The 23,737-nt window shown below is 38.7% G+C and overlaps 1 protein-coding gene across 5 annotated transcripts; it reads right to left on the reverse strand.

The window, feature by feature from the left end:
- Positions 1-86: 86 nt before the first annotated feature.
- On the reverse strand, positions 87-19,616 carry TMEM196 (transmembrane protein 196). Of its 5 annotated transcripts, none has more exons than XM_015620051.3 (5): positions 18,971-19,616; positions 7,207-7,263; positions 5,194-5,448; positions 3,228-3,301; positions 87-922 (listed from the first exon to the last, which is right to left on the reverse strand). In XM_015620051.3, the coding sequence occupies exons 1-5, from the start codon at positions 19,133-19,135 to the stop codon at positions 916-918; spliced, it is 558 nt and encodes a 185-aa protein (XP_015475537.1). In that variant the 5' UTR covers positions 19,136-19,616; the 3' UTR covers positions 87-915. The 5 variants fall into 5 exon arrangements, with proteins under 5 accessions (XP_015475537.1, XP_015475538.1, XP_015475539.1 ...); XM_015620052.3 differs by having other exon boundaries at positions 18,977-19,318; XM_015620053.3 differs by having other exon boundaries at positions 18,989-19,317.
- Between the last annotated feature and the right edge of the window lie 4,121 nt (positions 19,617-23,737).

Consider the following 23,737-nt stretch of genomic DNA (forward strand, 5'->3'; position numbering starts at 1 on the left):
TATATTGTACTAAGTTGCAAGCATGACAGTTCAGCTTTGCAAGATCTTTCTAACAAGAAAAAAACCCAAAAAATCTCTCTAAAATCTCTGGTTTAGATTGCATTTTATTTGTCATCTTTTATGAACAAATTACGAAATATACTTCATTCACAAATTGGAAATATTTACAATTTCTTTACAACAAGGCATTATTGAGGTTTTGATTTATGGCATTCTTAGAGCATTCTGTCTTTCAAAACAAAGACATCGGTGGTGTTTTCAGCAAACTGTTCATTTACACTCTGGATGTGAAATGGGAGCTTTTTGGAAGATTTGGAGATTTTGCACTCTCTTTTGATATGATCTACTGGGAAAACTGAGGCAGGATACATTCAAAATGTGAGGAGGGTGACTGTGCAGATGTGTTGCTGTACCATGCCATGATCTGAAGCCATCATATTACACCAGATGCTGCTAAGTGGAGAGGAGAAAAATATTCTCCTGAGCCATTCTTCCTCTGCCTTCTCCTTTGAGTGGGCTAAATGCAGTTCAGTTTATTTTCTTTTCTGATTTTTGAGTCTTCATGAGAATAAGAGTCTTGCAAAGTCTATTTCAAATACTATCACAATTCAGAAAGATTATTCAGACAAAAAACTGAGAGTAGCCAGGAAGTGAATAAATATTGTATATCCGCAAAATGTTTAGGAGACAAATTTTGAACATGGTTCTGAAAGGGAATCGCAACTGTGCTGGTCTGCAGTTGTGACATTTGAGCCATAAAAAGCTAAGATAGTTTCATTTTCTTAATTTCTTGGAGTCTATTTTTTTTCCTGAAGAAAATTCTAAAACCACTTCCTTCCATGGAACTTTTAAAAATTTCTTAATATACACTTCCATTATAAATCAGATGTGGGCCACCATTGCTTAGGTTGTCTGTCATTTCCTAGAAAAAGAATAGAAAACATTACTTAAAATTAGAATTATTGTAAGGTTTTCAAAATTCAGTTATCTAAGGTTGTGATGAAATTTGAACAAAGTCTGAATTTCAAACATTCAGAAAGACTTTAAATTTTTATTTAGCTTGATAAACCTCATTATTAAAAAAAAAAACCAACAAAAAAACCAACATTTTTTTCCTATAGAAATTAGGTACATTTGAAAGCTGATAGACTCATTGATAGTGATTGAGGTGGACATTACACTTAGACCACATATACAGCATTGATGGCATCTGTACAAGTCTGTTTTCCTTTGAAATTGCACCAACTCAAGCTTGTGTGCTGAGCTACAAAAGAACGAAATGGCACTTAAGTCTCTGTTTCCATTCAAATCTCTATCTGTGCTGACATGCTACAAACAGATGCCATTCAATGCTTGCTGAAATAGACATTTGGGAAGTAGATCTAGATCCAAACAGGATCTAAGGGTTTTAACTGCTTGTTTTCCCTTGGGATGGGACTGATTTTAGTTTTCCCTTCATATACCAGTTTACAACTTTTAGCAGTTTGGGGATTGCTTCTCCAGTGGCAGGTGAGTCATCCCAGAGCAAGCTGACCGGCTCATGAGTCAGAATCCTAAAGCACCTAAACCAAGATTTGTTCAGAGATAGATTTTCTAATTCTCAAATTGAAATCCAAACAATACCCCCTTAGCAGCTGTCTAAGCATAGAGATGGCGACATTAATTAAACAGTTCCCTGATCTTCAAGGCTGCAAAACCACATTGAGTTTATGGTTGGAATTACCTTATTCTGAGCAATCCCAGGCTTATTTAATACCAGATTGAAACTGGATGAAGAAATAAGTGATCTGCTACTTATGTCCAATGACAGAGAACATTCAGCTATGGCAAGAGGAATGGGTACAGGTAAATATGCAGCTTGGAGTATTTCTAAAATTCAGGTAGATGAAGTGGAGGTGCCAGTGTCAGAATCATTCTAAAATAGCTGCATGATGACCAGAGGCTCTTCTCTGCGTGGAAAGATTAAATTCACCTCTTCTTCCTCCTAGCTACACTTGGAGAAAATGTGGAATAAGGGATTTGTTTGTCCCCTCTCTGTGGAAGCTTCTGTAAAAAAAGTGAAGCAACATTCATTGGGCTAGACAGAGAGAGAAAAAGACAGAAAGAGCCCAACTCTATGGCATAGTACCTGAGATTTGTGGTAAAGAGAAGAAAATTATATGACCTGGTCTTTATTACTATCTTACTCTGTCTCTCTCTTCTTTGAATCCACAGCATTTGGCAAGAAGAGACCAGAACTCAGAGTAACATAAAGCTAAAAAGCACTGATGCCTCCTTCCTTAGGTTTTACCAGCTACATTTTAAAGCAAATCACAGGACTTAATTGTTCCCTTCACAGTTTTTGAAAAAAGGGATGTTCTAGTCTTCCCTATAATGCAAGCTTAAGCTCATCAAACCAAGTAGCATTACCAATTAATACTCCTGAATCAAGCATAAGCTTCAGAGAAAATCAGGTTTGAAACTAATTTTGAGTATTTTCTACCACTCAGGTCTCCATTTGCAGATGATGGTGTTGGATATTTTGGTATTGTATTTGATATTTGGTATTTGGCCTTATTCTCCTCATATACTGAAGAGGAATGTGCATAGCTAACACTAGACTACGGATCCCAGTTTGGGAGTTGTCTGGCACTATTATTTGCTTATTTGTGGGTGCCCAAAGCCTTTGTTGGATCTACACAAAAGATATCTGTCAGCTGGGGAAGAGACCAAGAATACCAAAGCCATTTAATAGTAACTATCAGTCACCCATATTTTGATATTAATGATCTGTCAGAAGGTTACTCATGAGCTTCCTTTTGTCAGCTTCATCACTTGAATTGTCTACAGACATCAGCTATTAGAATATCACCATAGTTTCAGAAAATATCAAAACCCATTTATTTTCCCCAATATTTCTACTTAAAAAAATTTTTTTAAAAAAAGTTGTTGAATTCAGGGAATGAAGGAGCACACAGATTAGAAGCAGAGTGAATCAATGGTGGCTACATCCAAATAAGAGTATTTGGATGCCTGTAACTAGGGTGAACATTTTAAATACTCAACTTACTTCCAGATTGCAGCGTTCACCACGTAGAGTTATGTCACTACCTGGAAGCACCATTCCTGCCTCAGAGTGACATCACAGCATCAGCCAACTTTGATTAGCTGAAACTATGACTTCCTCGTAGAGGTGGCCCTTCCTGAAGTGACATAACAACATGGTCGCTCCCTAGTGTTCAGCGTACCTTGGAGGTAACTCTGGTGTCGGGGGAATCACCGGACAGCTGGGCAGGTCGGTTATTTCAATACCCCTCAATCTCTAATATAAATATAACAATTATACAATAAATATAGCACAAACAAATGCACATGCAGTACATGTCTACATTACTGTATATCAGTATAAATATACAATATAGTCTTATATATAAAACACTTAGCTATTTTCTAAATTAGGGTCTAATTTAATATAAGTTTTTAGCTAGATTTTGTTGTCTTTTAGTGGCATGCCATGAGCTAGTGTACTCAAGCCTGCCATCAGCAGGCAGTGTATGGGTCTAAGAAGTCCCAAGCCAGGCCATGTGTACATGCATACTTGGCTCCACAGCAGACACACCAAAGTCTGCCATCAGGGGGGCACAACCCAGATCTGCTGAGTGTGTGCAATTGGGTTGCTTTGCACGTACACCATGGCCCTTCACCCAAGATAAGTGGACACCTGGCAAGTCCTTGCTGCTACATGGCAAAAACCTCAGTAGCTCAACAGGCCAGGAAGGTAGGCAGTGAACAACTGTTACACATGGTCATCCTCACCCCAAATTGATAGGGTTGGCGGCTTTGTTTTTATTTTGAAAGGTTTTTTTCTTTCCAAGCTGTTTCTTCCTTTCCCTCTCCTTTTTTTCCCATCTTTGTCCTTGTTGAGGCAAGAGTTTCTCTGAAAGTCAATATCTAGCCTTTCATCAGCAAGACCATCATACTTGCCTAATAGCTCATAAGAATTCTTCATTTTAAAATGAGATGGAGAAATGTATCTCATCTGTTGATTTTATCACCCTGCTTTATGCTGTAACTGCTACTATTTAACTTTTTAAAACCTGTTTAAAACATCATCTTTTTAATATGTTTCAAACATCCTCTTTTCAGAACACATCTCAAACTTCATCTAAGATTAATTCAGTTTATAATTCTACTTGGAGTCTCATCTCAGTTAAGAAACCAAAGAATAGTGATGAGTTGTTTTTAACTGCTATATCATGTTTTTTCAGGGAATCTGAAAACAATTCTACAATCTGAGTGAACTAATCCTTACTCTGCTCTTCAGAGGTTTCAGTAGACAACAGATTGTTGAACTTAACAGTAATGCAAACTTGCATGTGGAGGTTTAGGTGGGCAGTCCACTTGACTTCTGTTCTTTTTTCTGCTAATTTCTCAAATGAAAGGCATTGAATAGATACTGAGTCCAAATGCAAAACACAGGGTTACAGTGAACATTTAACTACTCAAATATTATTCATATCTGTTAAGTCAAGGAGGTAATTTTAAGAATTCCATTCCATTAATTGTTTTGGTCCTATGGGCTCAGCTTTGGGAGCTTTAGTTTCAGCACCTAATTATGTTCCTATGCACCTTCTTTTAACAGGCTTCCTGTTAATACAGAAAGGAAGTAAATTCCCAGTGCTGCAAATGAGACCGGTTTCATTTGGGCATCTAAATATGCCCTTAAATACTTAGGTTAAGTCACCTACATTTGTGAACTGTGGCTTTTATGTTTAAATAACCTAATTTATAAGCTGAGTACTTGGGAGAGGAAGAAATTGATTAAATCCTGGAAGCATGCAATGATGTGGTTACAGAAAGCTTTCTGTGCTTTTTTCACAGTACAATACATGACAATTCATATTAATAAGGCTTCCAATTATTTAGGAAGTGCTATATTTAGCAGCTAAGCCCCTGAATAGCTATACAATGGAATTATGTTGAAAATGGATGTACTTCATTGAAATGGATGTACTGCAAATATACAGTACCTAAAAATAGCTCCATATAATGCAACATAATAAAGCTTACACAGAATGGCAGCATTTCATTTTCCAGAAGCTCTTTCTCATATAAAACTGAAAACTGAATGCATGTCTTGCCAATTATAAACATTAACACATACAGTAACATTTCAGGAGAAGCAGAACAAATAAGGGAGGACACACAACTCACTTTTTCTGCCATTTCATGGGAGTGATGCAATGAATGTTCCCTTTCTGAGAACATTCGCCTTTGTTCATAGCTGGCTAGCCGACAAGTGAGCCATGAAGAAAGGGTGCAACCACCAATTCCAATGCATGCAAGAGACATGGAGGCAAGATGCAAAGAATAGAGAGCAGATGACTTCTTTGTCAGGGCACGAAGAAATTGAAAATTTAAGATTCCTCCTATTAGTCCACAGATGCAACAGGCAGAAAAAAGTATCATCTGTCAGGAGAGACAAGAGAGGTTATGTCACAGTAACATTTTTCAGAGATGGATTAATGCATATAAAATATGATAACTATAGTTAAATTCTTTGATAGCATCATTGGCTGCAAAACACTGCACAGACACTTGTTTTTAACTCTTAACTCCCACATTGCTCCAAGGGAATATATTACTTTCTGGTATACAAGAGTTAAGATTGATGTTGCATGTATAAAAAAGTTGGGTAAAATGAGATAAAGTTAAAACCTATTCAGTGGAAGGACTGCTAGAACACAAAACTGATTTCCAGCTGTTCATGCAAAGCAGTAACATGACAGAATGTGTTGTAATTTTCTATTGTGCAGTTTATCACCCTGCCTCAGGAGTGAATGCCTCATGTATTTGTAGTGAATCTCTCTTGCTTTGTGTGCATTCTGCCTTTGCCTCCTCCTCAAAAATAATTTATTCAGTCAGTTAGCAGCTTGGAGGATTTCTGAAGCTTTTTTGGGGGTCTTTGAAAGTGTTCAAGGTGAATGTGCAGGTCAAAGAAGCAAAAGAAACAACAAAGAAATCTGTGATGCTTCTTTACAGAAGGTCAGTTTGGTGACTGTATGGTTGATTAGTTGGTTTGGTTGATTTTAACTTGACTAAAATGTTCCTGGGAATTTCAGAAAGCTGTGAAACAGGCTGCAATCAATGAGACATTTTAAAGCACCTCCTATTGCTTTTAATCGCAAAGATGTTACTGTTTCAGGATGTGCATTAATCTCCAATGATTCAGGAGCAAAAGACCTTATTATGGAGACAAATGATTGTATTATTCACTTCCCTTGACACTGCTGACCTGTTGGATGATGATCTAGATGGGCCTTTAATGTTTCTCGATATGGCTTTGTATATGTACTTATCTACTGTGGTAGCAAAAATTTAAGGAGCCTTACAGACTACTTCTATACACAATTGGGAAGAGGATTTCATCAGTAATATGACATTGAGGATGTATATTGCAGTCCACTGGAAAGTGACTATTCCATGAGACCTCTGGAACAGATGGCTTTTAGAAACTGGCTATGGTACACATGTTTTAAGAAATGTGACTGCCATTTTAACAGAGTTTAGGGTAAGTCATTGATATAAAAAAATAATTGGAGAGAACTTTTGATTCTCATCACACTTATGCTTGTTTTATGTGACTTCCATCTGCATGTGGCAGAATAATCAAGCTGACAGAAAATTAGGACTGGCATTATCACTTACAGTAAGATCATGTCTTTAACATAGTTCTGCTGTGACTTGTTGAGCAACAACATCATTTTGCTGCAGTGAGAAAATGACTGTACCTGAAGAGACATCCCTTTAAAACCTACATACACGTGTTTCAGATTGCTAAACAAACTAAACACTTAAACAGCTATGATATCTAGAAACTAGCTTGGTCAGCAGCCTTACTGAGATGGCAACCCAGTGTTGGTTTTTGAAGGAGAGAAGATACAGTCCAGTGATATTACTGAGAAACATTTATTGACTTGACATAAATCTACGTCAAGTGACTTCCAATCAAAGTTTATCCAGGTAAATAGGGATGTATGGCTTAAATAGCATGACCTTGTTTTTTATGACTATTCCAAAATGTTGATTGCTTTTTTTAGATTGCAGACTTGTAATTTTTCTAATTGTTTATCAAAAACCCTCAGATGCAGGAAACCCCCAGTAAAGAGTTCAAATTAGATAATAGATTAGATACATATGTGTTATGGATGCAGAAGAGAAACTTACAACAAGTCCAGATTTTTTTTTGGCGCACAGTATTCCACATACGCCGCAAAGCAGGAACTGCAAAAAAACAAGAAACCAAACAATTATTTCATCATTTGAGGTATGAAGTTCAAATCCCTCTGTGTTGCTGTGGTGCTGACCACAGCTTTGGCATTGGTTACAGCTGGCAGTATTTTTGTCACAAACCTTATGTTTCAGGAGGTTGTAACTCAACCATAAACACTCTTATTGGATAAAAAACTGGAATGAGAAGTTCAAGTGACCATGATAACTCATGAGAAAAGAAAGCAAATCTGAATTTTAAGCTGCTTAGATAAACAAGTTGGAAAAAAAATCCCCAGTGTTGCAAGCATAAAAATGCCTTTTTAATGTTTTTCTCTCAGAAAAGTTTAGCAAGGTACAAGTCAGTGATCCAAATCATTTACTTCTAAGCATAGCATAGGGACTTAATGCCCTGATCCTACCATCTGAACCACTGAAGGATCACATATGGACCGTTGTCTTCAAGACAGTGGAACTCTGGGCGAGAATATAATTCAGTCATGTCCGTGGGTGCAGGTGTAAATATGAGTACATCTGTTGGTGTCACTACTCTGGGCATGCAGAAAGATCTGTTTCAGACTCTTGATAGCCCAGTTCGCAAGAGAGAGCGTGAAAGTATCTGTACTTTTTTTTTAATGTCATTCTCTCACACAAACTGATCTGCTAATTGTAGCATCAAGCATCAGGAAAAAAAATACCAAAACTAGAAAAGTGCCTACCAGCTAATAAAAATAGATGATAATGCTTAAAAGTGACCTCTGACAAAGACCAGTGATGTCCTCTGATGTCTTTTTCCTCCTACAGAAAAGTTTAACAAGGAAAACAATGAATAGTCCCCAGGGGAGTAGGAGCTACAGTAGGGTTCTTCTACATAAGGCCTCCTCCAGGTGTTAGCAATACTGTCAAAAGATTTCCTTGATACCTCATAAACTCCTTTATTAAGAAATCTATGCTACTTATTTTCAATAAAACTAACCCTACTCCCCCATTGGGAAGTAATTTTACAGTTTGAAAACACTATTTTTCCACACCATTTTTGCATTGAGATAGTATTTCTAGCAAAAGGCTCTGCTTGACTCTGATTTAGAACTAAATCACATAAAAGATCTTGCTGTTACATAAGAAATTAAAAAAACCCAAACAAACCAAAAACCTAAGAGTTTCTATACAGCATTCAAGGTCTGTGTAATATATTGCAGGTACTTCTTATGCACTCTAAAATATTGCAGCATCACTATTTCAGTTGAGGAGTTGCTTTAACTCATAGTTTATATCCCTCTAACTAAAGTAGTTCATGTGTATAGCTAAATATAAACCCTGAGGTATCTATTTACTCTTAGACTCATGAAAACAGTTCCCCATAAAGAATGTAGATATTTACCTTTACACTAAGCATGGATGTGAATTTAGTACCAATCTGATGATGGAGAGGGCTGGGTCATGTGGACCATGGTATTGAATGGCTCAGGACATACCAGAACACACAACTGGGAACTGCTGCTAGAACCCACTGACTGGAATAACAAAAAACCAAAACAAATCACCAGGGGAAATGCCCCCTCTGCAACCTTCCCACAGGCAAAGAAGATTTCAGCTCATCACATCTGCTTCGTAAGTGTTCACTCAGGCTTTCTGTGAAGTTTTTGGGGTTTCACTTCCAGTCTTGCCATTGCAGATTGCCTTCAACTGAAGGCATGCTTCAGATTTTCACATGTCGTGTTTTGTATTTCTCAAAATGCAGAAACCTCAAATTAAATTTGTTGAAGACATCTTTGTAATTAAGTTCTATTCAGTCAGACTTGATAAAGTGGATTAATAATATATTTCCTCTCTGTGGTGATTGAAAAGGATTGAAAGGAAATTTTTGTATATAGGAAAATTATTTAGTGTTGGAAGAGATCATCATAGATAGTTTTAACTCTTTAACTAGTTTAAAAAATTGTGGGTTTGATAATTTACCTTCAAAGCTGAAAGAAAGTGTCACCCATTTTTTCAGGAATGCTTTAATTCTGCTCCACTTTGAGTCAATGAAGCTAATCTATGAGCCCTAAAGTACCAGTTTCTCAAAACAAAGGGTGACTGTTCCATTTAAAGTATCTGACTACCTGGAGTAAAGATCTGAATGCAGCCATTAAATGTACATGAAGTTGGTAATGATACTAAACTAGGAGATACCATGGACTCAGTTAAGTGCAGAGAGGCCTTACAGAGAAATGTGAATAGACCTGAGAGCTGAGCAATCACCAACCACATGAAATTTAACAAGAGCAAGTGCCAGATTCTGCACCTAGGAGAGTGTAATCCTGATTATACATAAATATTGGGGGTCAAGAGTTTGGAAAGCAGCCCCAGGAAAGAGATCTGGGTGTCTGGCTTGATGACAAATTGAATGTGAGTCAGCAGTGCCCTGGCAGCAAAAAAGGCCAACCATGCCCTGGGGTACATCAAGAACAGCATCACCAGCTGGTTGAGGGAAGTGATTGTCCTGCTCTATTCTGCTCTGGTGCAGCTCACTCTTGAGCACTGTGTGCTGAGTTGGAAGCCACAGTGTCAGGAAAGCATCAAACTATTAGAGTGTACCCAGAGGAGGATGACCAAGATGGTGAAAGGCCTCAAGGGCAAGACTTATGAGGAGCAGCTGAGGTCACTTGGTTTGATCAGATTGAAGAAGAAAAGGCTGGAGGGTTCTACATAGACTCTGCATAGACTTTACATAGTCTACACCTTTCTCAAGGCAGGCAGCAGAGGAAGAGGTGCTGATCTCTGATGATCAATGATAGGGTACAAGAAATGGAATGAAGTTTAATCAGAGGAAGGTTCTTAACTGAGAGGGTGCTCAGTCACTGGAATGGGCTCCTCAGAAAAGAGGTCACATAGCACCAGGTCTGTCAGAGGTTAAGGAGCACTCTGGGTGCTACTATTAGTTATATGATTGATTTAGCGTTAGGTAGTCCTGAAAGGAGCATGGGGTTGATGATCTTTATGGTCCCTTACTACATGAGAAATTCTACAATTTAATGATAATATTGTGTTGTATCATGTATACACTTTATGTATTTTCTCTCTCTACATCTACAGTATTTGTACATATAGGCAAGGAATAACATGTTCCATAGTTAAAGAACTAAAAGAGTTCTGTGTATTCTAACTCAGAGGAATTGGATATTCACGCTTCCTCCACACTGTTCAGTTTGATCTTGAGGTCATGCCGAAGTTTTATAATCCGTATGGCTATGAGATAAACAAGTTGTGAAACTGAATGCACTCAAGTGCCTGAATATGTTAAAAACCTTGGAAGAAAAGCATTCAGGCAGTAGCAAAGCATTATTGTTATTTAGGCTGAGGGGTTTTTTAAGATGACAGTGTATTGCATTCATAGAGAAAAGATTTGCCCAAAACCCAGTATGGATACTTATTTATGTCAGCTAGCATTTTGCAATTAAAACCAGTGGATGACTTTGAGCCACAGGGTCAGGCAATTATACCTCATGCAAAGCTTTGAAACTTATGAGCCAAGTTTACCACTCTCTTCTAAGGCTGATTCACTGGAAACAGTGGGAACCTGCTGTATGAATAGAGTTTTAGTAATACCCATGTCTCAGGAACACTGCCTATGTAAAGTTTCTTTAGCTAAGCTTTTCAATGTGGCGGCACCTAGAAAGGTTAGGATTTCAGTGGGATATTATGTGATTCACTCTGTTCTCTGCTTTTTGATGGCACAGAGACTTATGACTTTTTTTCTATTATTTATTTTCTTCTTTTTTTAAGTGGTAGTGCTATAGGAATTTCCTGTAAAATTTTTGATATCTCAGTGTTGTGATCAGCATAAGTGAAAAGTGGATGGGAGAAACTACACTAGCTCTTTGTGCCAGAAAAAGGATGCAGTAAAAATCAGATTGAAAGTGTTGTTTACTTAGAATCTTCTATTTTATAATATTGCCAACTGGAATACAGCCATCAGGAGCTCTGTTGTCTTGACACTCTCAATTCTTGGCTATCCTGAAAGACTTCATGTCAATATGTCATAACAATAAAACTTGTTTTGTAACTGCTGAGCTACTCTGGACTATAGTTTACCCTTGACTAACTAATACTGTCATGGTGAGGACTTGCACTTTTCTACTTGACAACTGATTATCCTTAATCAATTTTTACCAACCAATCTGATGGACTCTTTAAATGTAGTTATATTTTTTCTAACCATGTATTTCCTAACTATGTAACCTAACTTACCTGAGGTAAGTTAGACAAACAGACTTATACTGAAAATACAACAAATCAGGAGTGGAAACGGAATATATCACTGAAGATAAGTTTCTTGTAAAGAATGCTCAGTTGTTGAAGTGTTCACAGCTCATGCAGAGAATAAGGCTAAAACATTTCATTAAGGATAAACTAAGTTAATAAGCTCTACAAAATGCCCTGGAAGCCAGAGAGGGATGTCTCATTGTTGGACTTACATTTTAATTATTAATCATAATAAAAAAAAAATAAAAATAAAATGCTAAAAGACTGAAAGGCTCACTTAAAAACCTACATAGATCACAAATTACACTCATACCCTATTGATTATAGGGTTACTTTTGGTTCCAGACTTATTCATACCTGCTATACATACATGATTTGTGTCAAGACTAGAAGAAAAGTCAAGACTTGGCTCAAGTCCAGAGAAGGGCCAGGAAATTGGTAAGAGGGCAGGAGCACCTCCTCTAAGAAGGTAGGTGGAGAAAGTCTGGGCTGTTCAGCCTGGAGGAAGAGAAGGTTCAGAGATTCACAGATTGACAGAATATTCTGAGCCTGAAGGGAGATCATTGGGTTTGCAAGGAGACCTTGTAGTAACCTTCCAATATCTAGGAAGCTGGAGAGGGACTCTTCATCAGGAACTGTAGTTACGGGACAAGGAGTAAAGAGGTGTCTGGAAGAGGGGAAATTCAGAATAGATCTCAGGAAGAGATTCCTTACTGGGAGGGTGATGAGGCATTGGAACAGCTTGCCCAGAGAGGCTGTGGATGAACAGACCCTGGCAATGTTCAAGGCTAGGTTATAAAAGGCCTTAAGCAACCTGGTCTAGTAAAAGGTGTTCCTGCCTATGGCAGGGACAGTTTGGACTAGATAGATGATCTTTAAGGTCCCTTCTAATCCTTATAGTATGATTCTGTGATTCTTTGAATTTATGAGAATGTATCATCAAGCAATACACAGGGGCACAACCCTTCTTGAGTGAATGAAAAAATCCAAAGAAAGATACTACAAAGCAAAAAAGCTACTTAGAGACTGAGTGCCTCAATCGCAGTTTCAGTGATGATTCACCACGGACGCACCAAAGTCAGAATCACTATGAAAGCACCAGTGTGATTGCAAAGTGATGCAATAGTGTCTGCTTGTCAGTGGAGTTTTTGGCATTTCCACTGAAGCTGTACCTGATAATGTTCCATATGCATATTGGAAAATGTCTCTTTTTGTCTGTTGAACTTTGGAAAAGAACCTCAAAGACCTCCCAGAAAAGGGAAATGTTTATTTTGAGAGTGCTTTAATTTACTTTATATTGAATATTACCTTGAAACAAAACCTCAGATCCAAAACCACATAAATTTTGGTAAGAAGGCTAAAATCTCAAATTATATTCAAGTTCTGTGGTTTGGATCCTTCCCTATTTCATATTTTCTGGAACAAAAGGCTTGGCTTCTTTCATTTCATTCTGGAAAATGTGTACTTTGTCCCTGGTATTCTGAAAAAAAATCCAGTTTTAGTTAATCTGCAGGAAGCCAAAGATTTGTTTCTTTCCACCATGCAGAAGAAAAGGAGCTTTTTTTATTTTACATCTTGAAGCTAAGAAACCGTTCTGTCTTATGTTTTGAAAAGGCAAAAGCAATGGTGAGTGTAATTCCCTTGAAAAAAATGAAAACTGCACATAGAAAAATTTCCTGGACACAGCTGAACAAAATAGTAGAGCAAACCTGTTGAATATAAGGACAGTTTGATCCCTAGTCATTGTTCATGACAAAAAAGACAGCTGAATTGTATACACTGCATGGTGACCTCTATGGGTCACCCATATGTATCTGATGAAACAGAGGAATGGAAATTATTCCAAAATGGAATATAACACCGTGAAAACACAAGTGTATCATACCTATTCAAATGACACTCTACTTGGAAGACTAAACCGTCAAGACAGAACTAACAGCTTCACTTTATCTACCCTTGTCAGGTAATGAAGCTGCATAGGCATGTGACTTCCAGGACAATAACCAGGAATTTGAAATTAGTAATGTAAAGGAAGAAAGATTCTATTTAAAAATGTTGTTTCAACTCCATCCAAATGAGAAAAAAGCTGTAATCCCTAATGGATGAACTGCGCAGAAATCTGTAATTGTAACTCTTATTCAAAGCAGTATTTCAGAATAAGGATTCAATTTTCTTAGCACAAACATAAAGGGCACAGATTCTACTCATGAACACAAAGACATCAAACTAAATAAAAATTACAGTAAGCAAGAAGATCAAGCCTAGGTATGAGGTTTGCTTGTTACCTCCACAGAGAAACACAATAATCTCTTGAAAAAGGGAGATAGAAACATCTAATGATGTTCCTGTCCCATGCACGTGACTGTGGGGACAGGAATGTCTAGCTGGCTGAAAGGCATCCAGAAACAGAACCAGAAGCAACAGCAGTGCCAAAACCCAACCCTGTGTCCCATCAAATGCTGAGAGGGGAGGCTCTATTATTACTGAGGCAAAGTGTTAAATCGTGTCTAATCTGAGCCAATACCTCATCTGGCAGTGTGCTATTGCCTCTTATCAGATCAGGTTCTGCTACACTTCTCACTGATTCAAGCCATATGCAAGCAGTTTAAATTCCATCCCAGTCCCTATGATTAGTGTTTCCACTCATCTGGTTATAGACCTACAGAGATGCTTTAAAAATGGGAAATGGTTTTTAGAAACAATCAAGGAAATTAAAAGTGTGTTTCTGAATCTGAAAGTTTACCTGATGTCAGTGATTCAAAAAACCTCCATCTCTAAAAAACACAATTCTCAGTACAAAATAATAATGTTTACTTTTTGTTTGTTTAGAGCCTATCAAAATAACAAATAAATTTAATGCTTTTTGTTTGTTTTGTATCAAGTATTTGGTTTAGAGTGTGCTTACTTAAAAAATTAAAAAATGAAAGATTATTCCTTGCAGGTAAATTAAAGTCTCATTGTAGTAAAACATTTAAGCATATGCTTAAGTCAGTCTATAATTCAACAGATCCTGTAAATACAACCCAGGAACTAGATGGACCATCTTCCAGCTTGGTTTGTGCCTCTGAAGTCTCCAAATAATAAACTAAACCTACTGAAAGACCTCAGCTGAATACAGTGAATTGTCCTGGCTCCATGCAAGGCAAGTAGCTTCCACCCTTGGTACGTCCTTCCCCTCTCTAGGTACAGGACTCTTTCCAGCTTCTACTGAGCTCACTGAAAGTCCTGTGATTCATTTCATCACGAGCGGGAGCCAGACAGAAATATGGTCAGTTTGATGAAAATGCAATGCATATGTTAAAATAAAGTAGGATCACATCTGCATTTTGTTGCATGCTAAACAATAATGTAATTTTTTTAGTGCTGTTTTTGAAAAAAAAAAAAATAGTTTGACTGTTCTTTCCAAACTAAACTTGGCAACAGTTAAATCTAGATGTAAAATTTAGTGGTTTAAAATTTTAGGCCACCAACAGTCTAATTTAACAGTCTAAAAAGTTTTTCTTGCTCTGGGAAAGTCCATCCAGCCTGATGCTTTATATTTTCCTTCAAATATTGGATAAAAAAAAATAAAGTAATTTAAATCTAATATTTCAAGTGCCAACTTGGAACGAATTTCTGTAGCCAAATGCAGATTTTTAATGGGCAGGCAGACTTCCATTGTGATAAAATCACAGATCATGGAGACAATAATTCTGCCTCTATCTACAGACAGGCAAACAGACCACTACAGAAAGTGCATATCTCTCAAATACATTCAGATATTTGCTTTATAAGGGAGGAAATGATTACTCTTGGGGGCATAGCCATAAGTGAATCATCGGGTATCTCTCTCGCATATGAAGATAGATGGCATATTTGTCTAAAGATGTGGCTTTCATCTCCCATTCTTTCTCTCTGTGAGGGAGACTCATTTACAGCAAGGATTTATTCACCACTGCAGAATAAATGAGGATTAGAGCCATACACATGTATGTGTGTGTGTGTGACTATCTATTCACTACTCATAGTGATAGTGATGAAACCACTACGTTCTAAATATAGATAGAGAAGTATGTCACCATAAAAAAAAAAAATAAAAAAAAAAAAACTGTGAATACTTTTTGGTTGATTGTCTTCTGACTTTTGTTGTTTGTGCAAAAGCCTTTGCTATGGATGCTGTCATTCTTACTACGTTATTGTTAGTGGTTCAGCGTTCTCATTGGTTGAATTATTCTATAGTATGTCATATAACTGAATTGGAATGGTGGATTTCAGAAATATCTCTCAGTTTCTGGGAAACAAAGAAATCTGGGAGACACTGATTACAGCCTGTGGAATAGTTTATCCTAGTACAAACATAACAAACAGAAATAAAATTCAGAAATCAACAACATGTGCGCTTTAGGGTATTTGGAACTGTTTTTGTGGGTTTGGTTTTGGTTTTAGCATTTTTTTTGCAATTTAGCAGCCATGGCTTATTTTAAAAAGAACAGATTGGTGATGATGTAAACTGGATAGTTGTCTCCACATGCTCCAGACAATTTGAGAAGATAGTCACACCTTCAGTTGTTTTCTTATGGCTACTTTTTAAACAACTGGTCCTATCTTAATCCAATTCAACTCAAATGAGAACAACAGATTTGAGACTTATTTTTTTCCCATTTTTATGTGTTTTTTGATGCAGGCATTACCTATGCTTTCAATTTCTTCATTCTGGTGTACTCTACTTTCCCTGGCTTGCTTATACATTGTGCAGGGCATGCAATGATCAGGGTACTTCAGCCCGTGCTTAATTTTACTTGTATCCATAATGCTATGGATGGAATTCACATGGTTAAAATGAAGTGTGTTAGTAAATCATCTGTCTGAATGAAGGCAGTGAACAATAAGAACTACTCTTTTAATAGAAAAGCTAACGTTTGTCAAGTGCAAAGTATCATAGGGAGGCAAGTATAGAAGATAGAATGTGCATGATTTTTAAGATGCCCAAATTTTAGGAATTCAGGTTAAGGTTTCCATGGTGATGCTATCTTCATCTACTTCCTTATGAACTTGGGTCTCTGCTGAGTTCCACCCACATAAAGGGATAGAACAGGGTCAAAGGTTTTCTGTGCATTTCCAAGTAAATTGCAACTGGAGGAATGACACTGTTCAACTTAAGTGTTTTGTATTTTAACATGTCAAAGAATTAATTTTTCTTTAATGTCCCCTTCTTTCCCTTAGTGTTCACTTCTCAAAGGAAAACCCTGATTCAAGAATGTGAATTGGAAAAAAATAACATATTTTATGCGTGACATCCTTTAAGACAGGCAAACAAGATCAGTGTAAGCTACAGTGAGCAGAAAGGAGGCTTATGCCACTTCTGCAGCAGGACAGTCCTGAAGGTTGTCCAAAAAAACCTTTGTCCAATTAAATTTGAGTTTAAATTTGAAACTAGTTACTCATGGCCCTAAGCTATAGAGAGAACAGTAAATCTCCCTGGGAAACAGTAAATCTCTGGCCCCTTTCTTCACCTGCTAGTCCCTTAGTTAGAAGAATGCAACCTAACAGTTTGAACTGCTGGAGTAGTAGAGAGAGGTATAATGGTGACAATTTAGACCACAGATCTTTAATTCAAGGAAAAGTAAGTCAGCCTTTAGAAACATGTCACCCCACGCTGCACATCACTTTGATTTTCTCATTTCCTCTTCTACATGAAGCATAAGCTTCTTGCTTCCACTTTGCATTTTCTTTGAGGCCTCTCTCTGGCTCTCCAGCCTGCAGTTTTTGCTCAGTTCCCAGCACTGGATGTCAGCCTCTGCTGGCTCTGGTTGTCAGCATCTTTTGCCCACTTGTTACATTTGCAAACAAGTCCCTTTGGTTTACCTTCCATGCCTCTGCAGTCACACATGAGAATAATTTCCTATAAACATCTGCAAAACCCCTTCACTCTCCTCTGTCTTATTCCTCTCTAAAACTCCACCTATGAACAGTTCTAAATCAGCCAGACTGCTGATGCAACCACCTGTTATACCACTCAGTTTCGGTTTGTTTTTTCTTCATGCTCACACTCTTTTACATTTTATCTGTCTTTTACTACGATTATAATGTCCTTGGAAGCCAACATCCAATCTAATAGAATCTTAATCTATGCCTAGTACAAACTCTGCAGTAGCAGCATAAAATGAATGAGGCAGTTATGCAGGAAATGTGCATCGTCATGAAATGATATCAGCTGTGATAGCATTGTCACAAAATGCAATCACTGCATAAAGTACTGATCTCACTGACTGATCAAAGCTCTTTGACCTCACTGAAACCCAGGAAACTGACCTTTGCCATTAAATCATCAGATAGACACATAGTTTTCAGCAATTTTTTTCTTAATTTACAATGATTGGAAACCTCCCTTTTTGAAGTGATTTTGATATCATCATTACCTGTTGGCCTGGTAATATCATTTCCTGTCTGATCTAGTCTTCATTTCCATTTCTCACCTACCTGTTCTGCAGTGCAGAATTAAATATGTGTTTATATACTGCCAAAAATATGTATCACTTTTGTCAAGAATTAGTAATTATTGACAGTGGGAATATAACATGCAGCACTTTGAATGAATGAATATATAAATTAGAGGAGGTTATGCTGGTGAATAATCAAGAGTGGTTTACATTTATCATGTTATCTGAAGCAAAGCAAATAATCCTTTTAGAAATACTGCTGTACAATACAAGCTGGCCAAAACCAGCTTTGGACTTCAAAAATGCCCACTCATGTTTAGACTGAACATTCAACATTTTCCGTTCTTTGTTTCATAAATATAAATAACCATTTGGAGTAAAATTCTTCCTAGAAACATGCATATCTCAAATAAGAAAAATAAACATTTTTGAGAAGTGAGAAATGCTCTGTGATATGAACATGCTACTTCTATTAACCCATTACTGTTTTTTTGGGGGTTTTTTTGGTACATTTTACAGGAAGCTCAGGGCACCCAGTACACAAGAACATCTTTCTCCTTTTCCTTCCCAATGCCTCTTCCTATTTTTCCTCCAAAAGCTCAGGACTTAGCTAGCATACCCTTGACATTATTTAAAGCACCTTTTGACAGTCTCCTCATCATAGACAGGGCTGTTCTTTTTCAAAAGAAAAACTCACAATCAATTTAAAAACCCTAAGCTACGGCCCGGGTTTCACGCGAAACATCGGGCTTTCCCAGGTGTGAGAGGGGGTTCAGAGAAAGTTCAATTGCTCTCAGCAGGACTGAAAAACGGAAAGGAGCGCGAAAGAAGAGGTTTCCCCCCGCCCGACACACACACACACACCTGTCCCCGCCGTGCCTCCCCCTCGCCCACCACTCTGCACACCGTACCCCAAGCACATCGGAAATGGACCCGGCGCCGTCGGGCAGCATGCACTCGCGGGAGGGAAGGGAAGGGAAGGGAAAAGGGGATGCCTTCGCACGGTCTGATCATCACCATAAAGAGTTAAAGAGAGAGTGAAATGGCTAACGTACACACACCCCGCTCCATACCGGAGAAGAGTCTCCCAGCTGAGGTTTATGCTCTGTGAGGACCAGGCTGAAACTGACCGCCCCCACGGCCACGCTGGACACCCCTAACCCTATCTCCAGCACGGAGAGCACCAGGAGGCTCCCGATGATCTGGCTGCTGGTGCACATCCTCCCTCGGTCATCCTTCCTTCCCGATCAGCCGGGGAAACCGCGCATCCTCCTCCTCCTCCTCGGGCGCTCCCGCGGCCCTAAGTCGCCCCCAAACTTTTCTTCCTTCGCCGGCAGCCGGGGCGGAGCGGCGCATCCGCGGCCGGCGGGCGCTACCGAGGCACGGCGGGGCGGCCCCGAGCGCGGCCCCGAGCGCGGCCCCGGCGCGGCGGAGCTCTCCAAGGTGCCGGGCCGGCGGTGGGTGCGCGGCTCCGCGCTCCTAAGGGCTGCGCCTCCGCCGGGAAAGTCGACCTTGTCCGCTCGCCTCCTGCGCTCTCATTGCAATGACCTCACCGGGATTTTTCCCCCGCTTCTTGTTTCTCTCCCCCTTCTCTTCCAGGGCTGGGGGGCGGGGGGTAGAGGAACGTGGCGAGCCCAGCCCGGCTATACTTATGTATGAATGCAGACCCAATGCTCGGGCAAGGCGCACGGCAGCCCCGCCCCAGGGCCACAAGCACGGCACCTTGCCGGTCCTCCCCCGGCGCTCGCCGCTCGCACACCTCCGCCGTCCCGCCGCGCTGCCGCAGGCGCACCCCTGAGAGGTCACCCTTCTCCGAGTGCGGGGTCCGCAGGCCTCCCTCCTCTCTCTTCCCAGGTGCTGCTGTCAAAATTCAGGAGGAAGCCCGTCTTCCTCTTGTATTAGTTAAAGGGCTGGAGTATGCTGTGTCTCACCGCTGCAAAACTCTGGTCTTCTGCAAAACCCTAGTGCCAAAACAGGCGATTTCTGTAGCTGTTCCTGTCACTCACAATGGCCTGAACCGTATCCGTCCCAAAACAAATAAGCAATACATCAAAACAGAACAAGAGATTCAGGGCTACTTGAGCCATGCTGGATTGCTTAGTAACAATCTTTATTACTGTGCCTGAGAATCAGAGAACGCTTTGCCACTCTGACTACAGTTCTTCAATCCAGATGTGTTGCACAACACAGACACTCAATCTAGCACCTTGGCTTTCCTAAATATGGATCACCAACATTTAGATATTTTCCTTAAGAGGATGGCAAAAGAACTACATAGACAATTACATCTCCCAAATCTATACCAGGATTCAAAAATATTGGCATCCTGCAGGATTTAATAATTCCCCCTATATACATGCTATTTTTTTATTCTTATATGGAATCTTTAATCAAAAAAATCTGCAATTCTTTACCTGTATATAAATCCTACACTCAGATGTCAGAATCCAGAATGGCAGTCTAGACTTGTCCAGTGTTTCATGGTGCAATTTGGTAGCAAGAGCATAAGATTAGCAAGGTCCTGGCTGAGTATTTTTCTTTGGACATCACAACCTGTCCTCTGGTTTGAGAACAGGTATTATATACACTTGAGAAGACTGGATACACCATTGCAGGCCAGAATTTACTTCTCATTTGTAAAGATCTTCCGTACTTATTTGTGGTGAGCGGAGTTAGTCTGGCATCAAAGTCTGTCACCTTATGGTGTTTATGCTTTTTAGGTATCCAAGAGTAAGAGTAAGATCCTAACACAAGATCTTAATGCTTTCTAGTTTAAAACTTTATCTGTTTCCTATTTTTTCACACTTTTCTCACTTCACAGAACAGTTGACTGTCTACATCTAAAGGAAAGGTCTGTTATAGTTAAAGCTGAATTGCCCCTTTTCATCTGTTATGTTTTAAATGGTACCTGACATCTCTTATCATTAAAAATCAAGGCACAGCATAAAAGTTCCTAAGCTACTATATTTATGTAGGAGGATGGAGAAAGCACAGATTTTCAAGTACCCACATGGGTGTAGGAAGGTGTTTCTGCAATGACAGTATCCTTATTATGTCAGATTGTTATAAACGCTGAAGTGTGGTAAGGTGCAATGATTTTACTGCTCAGAGTATATTTTACCAGGTCTATGAAATCCAGTTGTGATAAGAGAGGAATTGCATAATGACAGATATAATTAATACATTTAATGCTTGCAGCCAGATAGAGAGCCTGTCACATCAGAATAGAGCTCATGTGACAGAAATAAGATTTCCATAAACAGCTTGTTTTATGTAACATTTCCACTTCAGTCATAATAAGCTGCCAGAAAGATGGAGGGAAAGAGACCTTGTGAAAAGTGTGCCCCAGATGGAGATCACTTCATGCAATAGTTAATAAAACAGACACATAACGCTAAAGTCCAACAGCAGGAGAGGAAGTGCCCTGGGTGCTGCTTTCTAATCAGCAGGCTACAGAGAGGTGAGGAGCTAAGCAAGACCTCAGCCAGAGTTAATCACTGCTCAGGAGGAGCACCCCTTCAAATAAAGACAAGGAGGAAATATAAAGTTCTAATCACTACTTTTTAAAATGAAAAATTCAGTCTTTGTCCATGTAACTTGTGTTTATTTGTACTATGGTGCTGCATCATCATTATGTGCTAATCTGGGCAATTAACTTTACACATGGGACTATTCATGCATACGTTTCAGCATAAGCTTACATCTTTGCAACATTAAGTTATTTTACTGCTTGCTGTCTCAGCTGGCTGGTTTTGAAGTGTTTTCTGTATTTGTGATTCCAATAACAAAAATATTATGATGAAAGGCGAAGAAAAGGAAAAAAGGAAAAGGAGAAGGAACCATTAAATATGCAGGCAAGTTTTCATTATAACTGCGGAAAGTTAAATACTGAAATCCCATCTCCAAAGTGAAATTAATTAGAGTCATGAGGACTTTGGATCTTTTAATTTAAACTGTTTGATTCATGAACAAAAGACATCAATCTTATTCTTCTTGACTTTGAAGGAAACTTTTCTTTCTCTCTTTTTTGTCATTGGAGACTTTAAAAATGGTTCATGACAAAAAAATTCTAGTCACACAGCAGGACGAAGGGTAATTGGATGACATAGTACTGGAAATGAAGAAGTAGAGATCAGAACACAAAGATTCATTTATACTTAGTCCCTTTTACATGTCTCTGATGACCAAGAGACCCTAAGAAGGTTATAGCCTCTCCACTGGAAATGACCAGCTTTATGTAACACTTTTGAGCATGTATTCATAGCTGATACACTCTGCTCAAGTGGTTCAGTTTATTGATTTTCTAATTCCATGTGTCTCTAAAACAATATTGTAAAGATTTTTATTATGAATAAGAACTGGGCCTATAGCATTAAATCAGAGCTCAGGCCACTGAATCCAATTCAGCCTAGGAAACTTAATAAAATTGAAGCTGTACACCATCCTGTGGATGCTTAGAGGATGAGAAACAAGTTGGTGCAGTCCAAGAGGGAACATACTCTCTAAAAATTTGTGTTACTAATATGCAGGTATAAGGTAGCAGTTTTGGACAAATAAACATAATTTTGAGTGATCTTAGAAGCTGGATTACTCTTTTACCTTAGAGATTTTTTTTTCTAGTCAGTACCAAGGGATATCAGTTGTGCTATCTTGGAATATTTGACATAGACCAAATGACTTCTACCAGGATGTTCACTAGGAAATGGAAAAATTCAGCCTCAAGGGCAGCTTGCAAATCCTCTTCTTTTCACAAGTACCTTGTGCTTTCAACTTACTTTGCAGATTCCATTTCTTTACACTATTTTGTTACCTGGATCCCTTCAATTCAGTTTGACAGAAGCAAAACCAAGGAAAACAAGTACTCTGACAAACAGCTTTTAAGTATTTGGGGTGACACACTGCCTTAGGTTCTATGGAGAGTTTCCTATTGATTTCATTCTAAAACCAGCTGTATCAATTGCATCCTATCTATAGAAATGTGTGCAAAACAGCCTTTAGAGCAACCCTTCTTTTTTTTTAGCTTTTTTTTTTTTTACTTTTTTTACTCTTAGTGAATTTGACTCCTTAATTTGTTCATACTCTAAATTAGTGTGTGCTAAATTTCTAAATGGGAAGAAAACCCCATGTAAAACTTGTACAGGAGAAGATAAGGGAGTGTCATTGATTTTGTCTGTTCTAAGTTCAATACACAGGCAAACTTTCTGCTGAATGAGTAGTCCAGGCCCAGTAAAGCTAGGATCTGTGTCCCTGAAGTGACTGTTAAGCTTGTTAGGTCACGACTGTTTTTATTCCAACAAGCATTAAGGCATTGGCTTATAACACACACAAAAGAATATGATGACATAATCTAAAAGTACTTGGCACAAAATTTCATTCTCACTCTTACTTTGTACAGTTGCAGGAAGTAATTCCATAGCTCTGTAGGACATCTCATAGCTCCACTCCTGAAGTTGTGGAGCCATGGAGAGGTGTTAGGGAGGATCAGCGTGATCAGTCATAGAGGATCAGCATATAGCAGCTTGGCAAAGAGAAAAGCCATTGACAAGGACTGCCTTCTTGTACTGTACTCAGGAGTTATAAAATCTACCAAGACAGTGAGAATTTTGTTCAGACCATTTCTGAAACCTGCCTACAACCATGAAGAAATTGCACTTTTCAGTAATGTTCTACCATACTAGGTGTGGGCATACAAGAGTTCCACATGCAGTTCCTAGCTATGCTGTGGGTATCTCACTGACATCAACTGAACACATCTCATTGTCATCTCATCCTCTGCAACAAAATGAGTAGTTTTCAAGTGACATTCATGTTATGCTGGCCAA

The sequence above is a fragment of the Parus major genome, chromosome 2, assembly GCF_001522545.3.
Source record: "Parus major isolate Abel chromosome 2, Parus_major1.1, whole genome shotgun sequence".
NCBI lineage: Eukaryota > Metazoa > Chordata > Aves > Passeriformes > Paridae > Parus > Parus major.

Bases quoted from the DNA above. Each gene is read 5' to 3' on its own strand.
- TMEM196 (XM_015620051.3), bottom strand. From the start codon at position 19,135: ATGTGCACCAGCAGCCAGATCATCGGGAGCCTCCTGGTGCTCTCCGTG. The intron at 7,264-18,970 runs GTACGTTAGCCA...GTTTTTTTGCAG, and splicing joins CGGTATGGAGCGGGGTGTGT to TTCCTGCTTTGCGGCGTATG. The intron at 3,302-5,193 runs GTGAGTTGTGTG...TATTTATATTAG, and splicing joins CCCATGAAATGGCAGAAAAA to AGATTGAGGGGTATTGAAAT.